General features: G+C 33.0%; 1 protein-coding gene across 1 annotated transcript in view; it reads right to left on the bottom strand.

Annotated features, from left to right (window-relative positions):
- Positions 1-1140: 1140 nt before the first annotated feature.
- Positions 1141-11727, bottom strand: part of grik2 (glutamate receptor, ionotropic, kainate 2) — a 243416-nt gene continuing 232829 nt past the window's right edge. Inside the window, 2 exon segments of the mRNA XM_006625959.3 lie at positions 1141-2905; positions 9584-9834. Of these exon segments, the coding sequence (XP_006626022.2) occupies positions 2741-2905; positions 9584-9834 (416 nt within the window). The 3' untranslated portion in view covers positions 1141-2740.

Here is an 11727-nt window from a genome sequence, read left to right as displayed (position 1 = left end):
ATCTGGTATGGTTAGCAAACTAGTCAAATTCACAAATGATAATCAGCTAGGTGGACTAGAAGGCAATATACAAGCTGCAGAAGAAATGCAAAAAGATTAGTTTCTATTCAAAATTGGGCTAACACCTAATAGATTACATTTAATGGGGACATTACAAACAGGTAGCAATAAGATCAACTACAAATATAAAATTTGAAATGACAGTCTGAAGAGTCTACTAATGAGAAATAATATGGGGTCTATGAACACACATGGGGCCGTGGTAGCTCAGACGGCAATGGCGTCTAGCTCCTGACTAGAAGGTCCTGTGTTCAATGCCAGGTAGGGGCAAGTGATGTAATTGCTCTAAATTCTTCCAGACTATTCCCAGGTCCACTCAGCCTGCTTTCCAAATGAGTACCGGGGCTTAAGCCTTCAAGGGTAATAGGCCAGCCAGAGCATGATGGTGACCACATCACCTCCACCTCCAGTGTTAGATGGTCAAGAAAAAATGGTGGCCCTTGCCCCCCATTCCCCATGGGCCTTTATGGCCTAAAAAGGGACCTACTTACAATAAGAAAACACAATGTTGAGATATATAGTTAAAAGCATTGAATTCAATAAGCATGGAATTGAAATGAAAATATTATTATATATGTGTATAATGGGTTATTGAAGTAAAACTTTGTTTGTCTTGTCATTATGAACTAGTATTATTAAAATAGTCACAGCTACTGTAACTGAGATAGTGTATTGATAAAAAGTAGACTCAATGAAAGAGGGTTTCCTGCCTCATTTTGCATGTTTTGAAGATAATGATTTTGAAAATTGCAAAGAAAGGTCTTGAATTCCCAAGGGATAAGGAAGTAAAAATATCCAAATACAACTTATGTAACTTATGTAATGAGAAATACAACCTCATTCATTTCTAGAAATAATAGTAATAATTAATTGTTGTTGTGTACAAATAAATATCTCAGGAAAGAGCACAGTTAAATTAGCTTTTAAAGAATATGGATCTCAGTGTTTGCATAAAATACAGATATCTTATACTGCCTGCATCTTAGTATCCATGTGATCAGAAAATTAGTGGAAGAAAAGGTACCCATAATCTTCATGTCAACTCTTCAACAGAATAAAAAATTTTCAACAAAGAAAAAATTGTGTAGAATTTTTTAATATTTTTTTAAAACTTGTGCATCAATTTCAAACAGTAAACTGTGTGCACTCCATTTTGTTTTCACGACGTGGTCAAAATTAGCTTTTATATTTTTTAGATTTTTTTTTTCCATTTTAAACCATTTACACACATTTGTTCAGCACTGTATACTATCAGCCTATTGGAAATCAGGGGTGTAGAATGATAAGCAATATTGGTAGTGCACCAGGGCCTTTTTACCTGAAGTAAAAATATTTTCTTTAAATAGGATTCCTTTACACAATAAAAATAAGCTTCATTGAAAACTGGTGGTGCATATGTACTACCAGGCATGCTTGACACCACACCCCACAAGGACACCCACAGACAAGTAGAGCCCATGTTCAGTTTTGTTGATAAAAATTATTACAAAATTTTTCTTCATACAAAAACTATTTTCATAGAAATCTTGCATTTCCACAAATAAATGTGAATATTTTTTTTCAAAATAAATAAAAACAACTAACAAAAAAATTGTGAGGATTTAGATGTAGTAGGAGTTTACAGAAGTAATGTAGTCAATAAAAATAAATAAACCAATAAATAATGAATAAATAAATAAATAATAGTCCCATGTTTACATTAATTCTGAGATATTTTAGATAAGCAAGCTCCAAGCCAAAATGTGGGCAAAATTATAAAGGGTTTCAAAAGCTCAGAGACTCAAATTATTTAAATTTGATGTCTGAAATTGGGCCACAAGTTCTTTGGGTCTAACTCAGCATCTTCCTGTGGGCAGCAAAACAGCCTGTCTACCTTTCCTTAATGGAGGATTACCAGCTAAGCAACACAAACATGGCAAATCACATTGTTTTATGCAGTATATTTCAAATTAATGATAATGTAACCAACACAACAAATGGAAACAAAGTATTGCCAAAAGTAAAAATAAATTTACACTTAGTAGGGGGAAAAGTAGCATGAGGTAAAACATTGGCGCAGTAATAATGTCTTTCTTCTTGACAAGGTCCAAATTTTTGAATAATTTGGACTGGCTGTTTTGTGATATCAAGGTAAAGAGCTATTACCAACTTTATATGTGATTTCAGACTATAGAAAATATATTTCAACATATTAAGTTATTTTTAAAAATGTTCATTCCCTTTCACAGTCTTTCTACTAGTTTCTTTCCGGGTTTTTTTTTTGTGTATAATGCATATTCTGTTGGTTTACTCAACAGTACTTGATGAAAGCTGATTGTTGAAAGATCACTGAACTTGCCCATGAGACCATCAGTCACCAATTCACATTGAAACATTCAAGAGAAGAAAAGTTAAACCCAAACTACACCTGGCATTACTCATGTTCCGATGTTCATCTCAAATGTTTTTTCTGTATTTTTTTTTCCTTTTCCATTCTGAATTGGAGTCCTTTTTGATAAGTTCCAACTCTTGTAACACAGTCATCTTCTACTTATCAGATGCATGAGGTAACTCACTTGATTTTGCTCAGGTTGCATATTTCCACAGGAAACATTTTCTGGCAAATTGTTTTGAACAACGATGACAGTTTGTGCTCAGGGCATCTTTCTCCTCCCATCCCCAACCCCACCCCCCAAAACAGTTATGCCATGGTCTCCTTGCCTGGCAGTCTTCTGTCATTAAATGTGTGCATGTTGATAACTTCTTCTGTTTTTACCACGACAGGGGCCTGGGGCTTGTGTTTGAGACGACGCTGACACTTCAGAGACACTCTTAGCTCATCCACCATGGCACTACAGAAGGACCTCTGTGGAAGAAAAGAAAGGTTTGAAAACAAATCCCTGCAAACAAAGTAGTGCCTCTCTGCCAGCAAATGCAACATCCCACTGGAACTGGTTCATTGCCTATGAGCAAACAGGAATTTGGCAAGATAGGGTTCCCAGACTCACACTGGGCCACTGCCTTCTGAATACTGTATGTGCAGCATAATAGCTAAAGTGATTTTTCCACGGCAGATTTCACTTTGTCACTGAAAAGTCAAATCTGCCAAGCAGCATGACTTGTTTATTGATGCATATTACATTTTCACAGACTGAAATCCCATGTATCTGCATGCCCAATTAAGCTGCTTCTTCATTTTCATAAAAGCTAAAGTGGCATTTGCAAATCCTGCATAAGATAATGTCCTCCCTGGATTTAGGTTGGTATTCTGGGAATCAAGCTTTGCAAAGTTAAAAAGAAGACATCTCTACCCCCCGGTATATATTTCTTAGAACATTAAAACAATCAATAATGATTTTTTTATTTTAGTTTACATCTGCAAGGGGTTATTTGGGGTTTATTATTTCTTATTTATTATTACTAAATTTTAAAAATTTAAGCTTTCTGATATAGTGTATGAATAAAAGGATATAATCTATAAACAAAGCACATCTCCCTGTTGCAAGCTGTGGTACCACACACTTTGCATTTGTGAAGAAGCTTCCATGGAGGCAACATTCAATGAAGTACAACATTTTCACTGAATAAAAAAATTCGGTTTTCAATATTGTTGTTATTTTAAACCAAATGTATATATTATATCTATTTATATTTCCAAATCGCAGATACTGTTTTATTTTGTGAAATATCACCCTTTATTTCCACCAATAGAAAAAGTTTATCAGCAGACACATAGTTCCTTTGCTATAAATAACACTGGGCATCCTTGCCAACTTTCATTACCTGCTTCCTTGTTTGGTAAGCATTACTCGAGGTCTTGTTAAAAACTGCTTAAACCAATAATGGCAGTAATCCTGTATCTTATAGTAGATGTCATGGGTCAATTTCCTGCCATCTAGTATGACAAATCAATCAAACCTCTTTTCATCTTTTTGAAGTTCAGTCAAAGTGGTTGAAAGGCCCAGCCCTGAGCTTCCTTTCTAATCAGTTTTTGACTCCTTATGCCACTTCCCTGGGGTGCTTGATTGATGTAAAGCTAAAACCTGTCAATCCAACAGTTTAGACCCAGAGGCAAAGAACTCACATTCTATGAAGACGTCAACCAGGGAAAGATGCAATCTCAGATGCAGAGAATTTAAAAAAATGAATAAAATATCACTGAAAAAAGAAGCTCTTTATACTATTTATTTTAGAGTAATGGTGGAAAACTTATTGATCGTGAAAATAACACATACACATAGTTTTATAAATTATTCATGGTTATTCATCTTCGGCATTAGAATTGAATTGATAATATTTGTAATTAAGTGAAATTATGATAAACACTATGCTACGGAATTACTGCACAGCTGATTATGAATGAATATTCCATGTGGCTTTCATTTTTAACAGGGGCCAGTACATTTTCAGAAGACTTCTTTAGTTACCATCCTAAGCAACATGGCCAGATGCTTGATGTTCTAGTATAGGGAAACAAATAAAAATGAAGGGTTGTGAATCTCTAATGAAAATGAGATAATTCTGCCTACTGACATTTTATGCTAGAATATTCAAGAAGGTACTCTAGGAGTCAGAAAAAACAGAATATTTAAATTGTCCTATTTCAGTTAATGTCCAATATTAAACAAATATGTCATCATAAAGTCAAATACGGAGAATCCTTTTGTTTTCTTTGTTATAAATGGAAGGATTAACTTTGATTTAGTTTTTGGTGATGGACAGTGCATTTATGAATACAAATAATTGTGATTTTCAAGCTTTTCTACAGCTAATCAAAGCTCGGGGATGGTAACTACACACAGCTTAACCACCTCCCCAATTTTTATTTTGCTTCATTTTTTACCACTAGTTGAAATACATTTTTAGTTTTTGTCTGCAATACCCAGCATATTGCAATTTGCACTTGAAATTGTGATCCATCTTGAAGATGAACCACTGAGGCAAAAACTAACAGAGATAGCTGGTAAAATATGACATGAATAATTACAGATGGTCTAACCTGCTAGCATTCTACAGTAATGAAGATGTCAATTTGTTTTCTTTGACAAAGTGCACATTCACAAATAAATTCATGATAAACAACTGTTTATTAGAATGCTCTCATTAATATAAAAGGAGAGTAGACCTTTTTCCATGGCTTGCTCCCGTGAAGCACTTTCTGCTGTCTCTTCAAGCTTGATGACAAAAATAGATGAAAAAGGTAATGTGAACAAGAAATGAATAAATGGCAGTAAGGAGGATAGGTGTTGCTCAAGGCCACCCTCCCCTGAGATGAAGGCCAGCTACTTATGTGAAAGCAATGAAAGTCAAAGCTATTTTGAAGCAATGAAGGAGGACCATGGCATTAACTTTTATAGTGCATGTTGTAAATGCATTTCATTAAAAGCAGACCATCAATGTTAAAAACAAATATTTATAGATGGTTAATCAAAAACATATCCTCTATAGCTCATGTTTATATGAGAAAAAGTGACTCTAAACAGTGGTTCTTAAGACACATTTTGACCAAATGGATGTCTTCTCAGATTATTCCAAATCTCAAAAAGCATATCTTTAGTAATTTAAAGCTAGGTTTCCCATTTATTATAGATTTTAACAATAGTTTTATTCACATTACATTTTATTTACAATAAGACTAAAGGATATAAAGATCTATTTGTCAACAGTACTTCCTAGTTATTATCAGTCTGTACTCCTGTATTGTTGTCTTTTATGTAACTTCCAAAATACCATGCCTGACATTCCAAAAGCTACATGTAGATTGGAGTTTTATTTTTCAATCTAGACCACAGAGGCATTATAATACAATTAGAATTTCATACAAGTTAAATATCATTGTATTGTAATGTGAAACAGCATGGATCTAATACAAGTTGTATGCCTAAAGTATCTGATGGTGAAATCCTTATCTCCATTGTTAAAGAATGCAAAACAATTCCTATGTATGAATGCAACTATTATAGTTTTACACCTTAACATTCTTAGTAAAATAGTTTATGTGTAATAGAAGAAAACTTATTTAATATGGCTTTCTATCCTTTCAGGAAAGCATTTGCGATTTGGCATCTCAATATGGAATGAATAAAACTCCATCAAAAGTAGATTTATAATTAAATAAAATGTTATGAAAATGTTAAATTATTTGGATCAGCTTATATTTGTTCATAAAGTATTTAATTATAATATATTAAAGAAAAAAATAATATACAGTTGAATGTTTTCCTTTTTGTGTTGGTTAACTGCAGTCATTTTCACTATGTCTTATCTTTGCAATATGGAAAAATATAAGATAAATTCAATGAAGACCTTTAAAGAAGGAAGGAATTTTTGTCTGTAAGGGCTGTGGGGCATGTGAGGGCTTTTTGACTTAAATGTATTCAACCAAAATAGGTGGGGATACATTGTCCTCTGAAATATAACTAAACCACTGCTTCAGAGGTGAGTGAAAACCACATATGTGTGTCTGTAATACAGGATTTGTCAACCTCTTCTGGCAGGGGCAACACCTTTTTAAGAAATCGACCCAAATTAAAACATAAACATAAAACTTAATTGAAATATCTTATTTTTAATAAATAATAATACTATTCATTTGAAATATTAAAAGGCAAAGCACAGCCAAAAGATTTACCTCACCTTTTGTCAGAACATATGCACTATGTTAAAGTGTTGATTTTACACTTTGACATAGAGTTGACTTTTTACAGAGAAGACCCTTCTTGAAAGCTGCACAGAACCTCAAGGGAGTCTCAAACCTTTGGTTGAGAACCACTGCTCTAACAACATGGGTATACTGATTGGAAATACAATAAAATGTCCTGTCTCTGCTTGGTTATGTTACTTGCGTTTGATTATATTTTGCTCAGTGCCGATTTTTTTTTCTTGTAAAGTTCTGTTCAGTTAGATGTTTTATCTGTTGGCCTGGTATGGGCCTTATAATGTGAATGGGTTTTAACCCTTCGCAGCTTATTGAATTTCTTAGTAATTTTGGGTAGTACTTACAGTACACCTTAAGTTTTATATCTGATATTGACATATCGATGCATCGTTTTCTGGATATGCCACCATATAGCATGTAATCAGGATTTGTGAATGAAAGCCAAGCATGTGCCCATGAAATGTGTGAAAATGTCAGAAAACCTTAAGGATTCTACAGTATTTCTACCAGCACGACAGATACTAAATGATACAACACTTCTAGGATCAAATGCATTGAAGTTTTCTTTATCTTTTATTAAAAGTTTTAACAAGCCATTTGACTTTGCAGTCAAATGAAGATTACTTGCATTACAAAATGAGCAAAAAATGAAGACTACATTAAATACAGTTTTCCATCATAAAACAAGTCCTTTTGAATTAGTAAATAAACATTGCTTGCATTTTGAGGTTTATTGCTCATCACATTATATAAGAAAGTGTCTTTTAAAATAAACACAAAATAAAAGTCATTATAAAATGCAAATTGCAGGGTATTTACTACTAAGCATGACAAAGACAACAAAGGACTGCTTAATACCACAGTAATTCTCAAGTTGGTACTTTGACCAACACAGTGTGAAAATAGCCTCTTTTCTTTTAGGGCCTTTCTGGAAAATTAAAAAGATACACAAGCATACTTTTACAACACTTGTAAAAGTATGATGTATAACATGCTTTATATAGAAATTTCCGCCAGCCATTTAGTGCAGAAAAGGAACATAATCTCTTACCATTAAATGCTGTTCAGAAGGTGTTTTATAAAGTGCGATTTAAAAATGTTTACTTAAAACGGAAAATTCTTCTTTTCAGTAATATCTTTTTCACTTTCATATATTCCGCACATTGTTTATGTTTGAGATCTAGTTATCATTAGAATCAACCTCAATATTCAAGTCAATGTATGTTTCATTGAAACCAACAACAGGGACTTTCCTTGGAACACTACTTCACAAGAAATATATGTGATGCATCAATAATGGCCTATTGTACAACCTCCTTTATTGAATTTAAAGTCAATAATGGTAGTAGAAAATGTATTTTTAAACCAGATACCCTTAGAGGAAAAAGAATAACTCACAGGTTCTACAGTATATGATCTCTGATACTGTCCATGCATCAGGTATAAATGGAAAATATGAAAAACACGTTGACAAAAGCTTACAATATTTTTAAAATGTCAGATATGAGGAATGAAAAGAAGTATTTCTAAAGTATTTCCTTGAGTTGGGTTTAACATTCATAGCTGTTTGCAGTGATTTTCCAAGCAATTGCTTAAAGGTAACTGTTCAACTTTGATATCTTACAAAACTATTTTCATTGCTGTAGTTAATTATTGCCAACCCATAATTTACCAAAATAGTATTGTCAGGATATGGTGTTTAAGATCTGCATAGCCTTTTACTTTACATGAAACAACATTGATTGAAATGTATTGAAAAAACTGACAACTGCTAAAACGATGCCTCTGGTAATCATGTCCACTTTCAGGGTTTGTGACAAGCCAACATAAACATAAAGGTGCTAATTAATAGGCACTGTGACTAAATTTAAAATGAACAGGGCTCAGTTTAAATTACAACCTCAGCCTACCCATCAATAACAAATTCCAAATGTGTCATTTGATGACAAGTTTCTGTTCTGCTAAAACTCTTAGTATTTACTAAAGGGAAAGTTTGGGAATTTGTGATTAATGAGTGAGTTTTGTTCTGTGCAATGTGGATTTACATATGATTATGAAGAAGTATTGCTAGGTTACACTACTATGTTTATGAAAAATGAAATAAGGTTTAAAAAGTAAAACTGAGTGGCCCTGCCTTAAAACACTGAAATTGTAGCAGGCGTCATGATTAATCACCCTCCTCACAAAAAAGGTTTGTGTTGCAAAGTTGTGATGCTGACTTTTTTAGGAAAAATGTTTAGTGTGTCTCTAGAATTGACATGCAAAGTTTAACTAGGTTTACCTATATATATATAATATAGTGAATACTGTTTTCAGAATAATAAAATGCTGTGTTAAATTTCTTCTTTTTTCACCAAAGAATAAAAAATAGAATATTGTATCATCTTTAGGATCTAATCATCCAAGACAAACTTAGCACAGCACTCAATTTAAGCAGCCTTAAGTGTATTTTTTGTCATGATAATACACAAATTACAAAGACAATGACAGATTACCACTTCACCATATAACATAAAGCATAAATTCTAACTATATTTCATCAAATAGGCTATAAGCATTTTTTTGTCGTTTCTTGCTCAATCCATGAAGAGTATGCTAAGCAAAAATGAAAAGCCACTAATTGGTAATATAGCTAAATTCTCATATTAGAATTTTAAACTGAAAATTCAACACATTTTAAGGCATTTGGCACAATGTTTCCTATCTGAGGGGCACATAATATTTTGCACAAATTAAAGAAATTGGAATGTTTTGAATGTGCTAGCTTTATCTTTGTGCTTTTTTAATCAACTATTTGTGCCACCCATTACTTATAAAACGCATGTGCACATAAACGATGGGTCTCCTACTTTAATGCAGTCCAGAAATTAAAAAATGTTGTTTTACCTTTTCAAGTTGTGCATTTTGTTTGGATTTATACAAGAATTCTCCCACTGCCACAAACACTGAGAGAACGAGGCCTGCAGCAAGCACGATAAAGATCCCTCCAATGTTTTGCACTCCCAGAGCACTGGCTTCCTTACTCTCTTCTTCTGGACAGCCATTTCCTCTCCACCACTTCTCCTTCATCATGTGCAGCTTCCCTTCCTCCTGCAACTGCAGAATTGCAATGGTGATCTTATCCCGGTAAGGAGAACCTGTAGCAAGTGAAAAAAAAATGTTTTTAATATGATAAACCACCATAAACCACCATAACTCACAGCAGCACTCCCTCTAGTAGTTTCAGCACTGGATACCATTAAACTGATTTCATTATTTGCCTCACCAGTGTCTGAAATGAGGAAAATACAACTATATAACACTGAAATTGGTTTTTCTTAAGTGTAACGGAACACATAGAACACATATAAATTAATTAAGTGATGAAAAGCAAAGAAAATAAAGCAAAAACACAATGTTTTGGCCGTAGACGCATCTGAAGAAGGAGCTTTTTTTCTTCCATTTTATTTTTCACTGGAATTACCCTCTGCAGTTTTCACACTGGTATAGCTCCTTCCCCACTCTTAACTCTTTTGACTATGCATATTGCAATAACACTACTATGTTGTTGTTTTTGTAATGGCAGATTGTACTTAAACGTCTTTGGTAGGATATAAGTTTAGGATACTATAATTTTTGTTGTTTTCTATTTAGCTTAAATAAGGCACCTCTTAATATACAGTATGGTACTTCACAAGTTCATACTGTCAGCATTCTGAAGCCCTTTTCAATGTCATGTGAATGTAACACTTTTTTTTTACCCACTGAGATTAAAAAAAATACAGCAGGATTGATCCTACAAAACAAAAAGCTTTACCTCAGGTACTATAGCTCCTTTATAACAAACTGGTGTCATCTTAACCATAAATGTACTTTGTTATACTGTACACAACAGTGAATGAAGAAGCCAGCATATAGAAAAATATAAGTCTTGGTTAGAAAAGGCCCACAGGGCACAATTTGATGAAAGCTGACAAAGATAAGGTTCTATCATCCTGCAAATAGCAGACGGCAGACGTCATTAACCTTTGATATTATCTTAGTCCTTTGCTTGAGATTACCACTTCAATGGCAGTGTTTCTGTTTTCACAAGCACATGATAAAATATGTGAGAATATATTAGTGGGAAAAGTTACATTTGTGTTCCTTTTGTTAAATAGATGTGAATAAACATATTTATAGTAAAACTAGTCTTAAAATTCATTTTTTTCCTAATTATTGGAATTATACCTAACACGTTAAAGACAGCTTCTCATTCTATTTTTAGAAGAAAGAGTGATATATTGTATATAATAATTTTCTAAGTCAAAATCCAAATCTAAACATTTCATTCAAAAGATCAACAAACCATATTAAACATGTTTAAAAGGAGGGATATTTGTAAAGCTCTTTAAACTAGCATTAGTTTACAAGAGTATACATTCATTTCTTTTTTAGTCTCAAAACTCTTACAAATATAGATAGTATTTTATCTAGACTGCAGGTATTTATTATATTTTAAATATATTAAATTTAATTAAACGTGCATTTTTATATATACTTGTTATGATGAAGTGAGGCATCTCTAACCAATTGCATTTTCAGATTAATTGCTTCATTTTAATTTAAATTATGTGTACTGCATGCGTAAATTGTAAAGGAAGGACTGGTATTATGTTTGCATTGTACTCATTTTAAGCAGGCTTTCCCTTGGATATTACTATTCAATTCAAAGGGATAACTCAAAGAAGATGAAATGTGTTTGCACTGTTATATGTATTTGTTAATACAGTACATTTAAATATAGGAATCCAGCTGTCACTTGCTGCTCACTGCACACAACATAAGTGCCAATCACTAATGCATTCAATCATTAAATTAAGAACAGTGTGAAATAAGTGGCAGGGTACAACAGATTTAAAATAAGAAACATGGCTGTAATCACAAAGATCAAAGGGAAGTAATAGTAATCAAATCCCTAATGCAATGTCACTTCATAACAGCATCGAAATACAAATGAGATACCATTTTACAACTGAAGGCACATTTGTTTTAGCATATTAAAAGAGATT

Source organism: Lepisosteus oculatus, chromosome 2 (assembly GCF_040954835.1).
Source record: "Lepisosteus oculatus isolate fLepOcu1 chromosome 2, fLepOcu1.hap2, whole genome shotgun sequence".
Lineage (NCBI taxonomy): Eukaryota > Metazoa > Chordata > Actinopteri > Semionotiformes > Lepisosteidae > Lepisosteus > Lepisosteus oculatus.
Note: the sequence above shows the minus strand (reverse complement) of the source record. Positions and strands in the feature narration are given on the sequence as shown.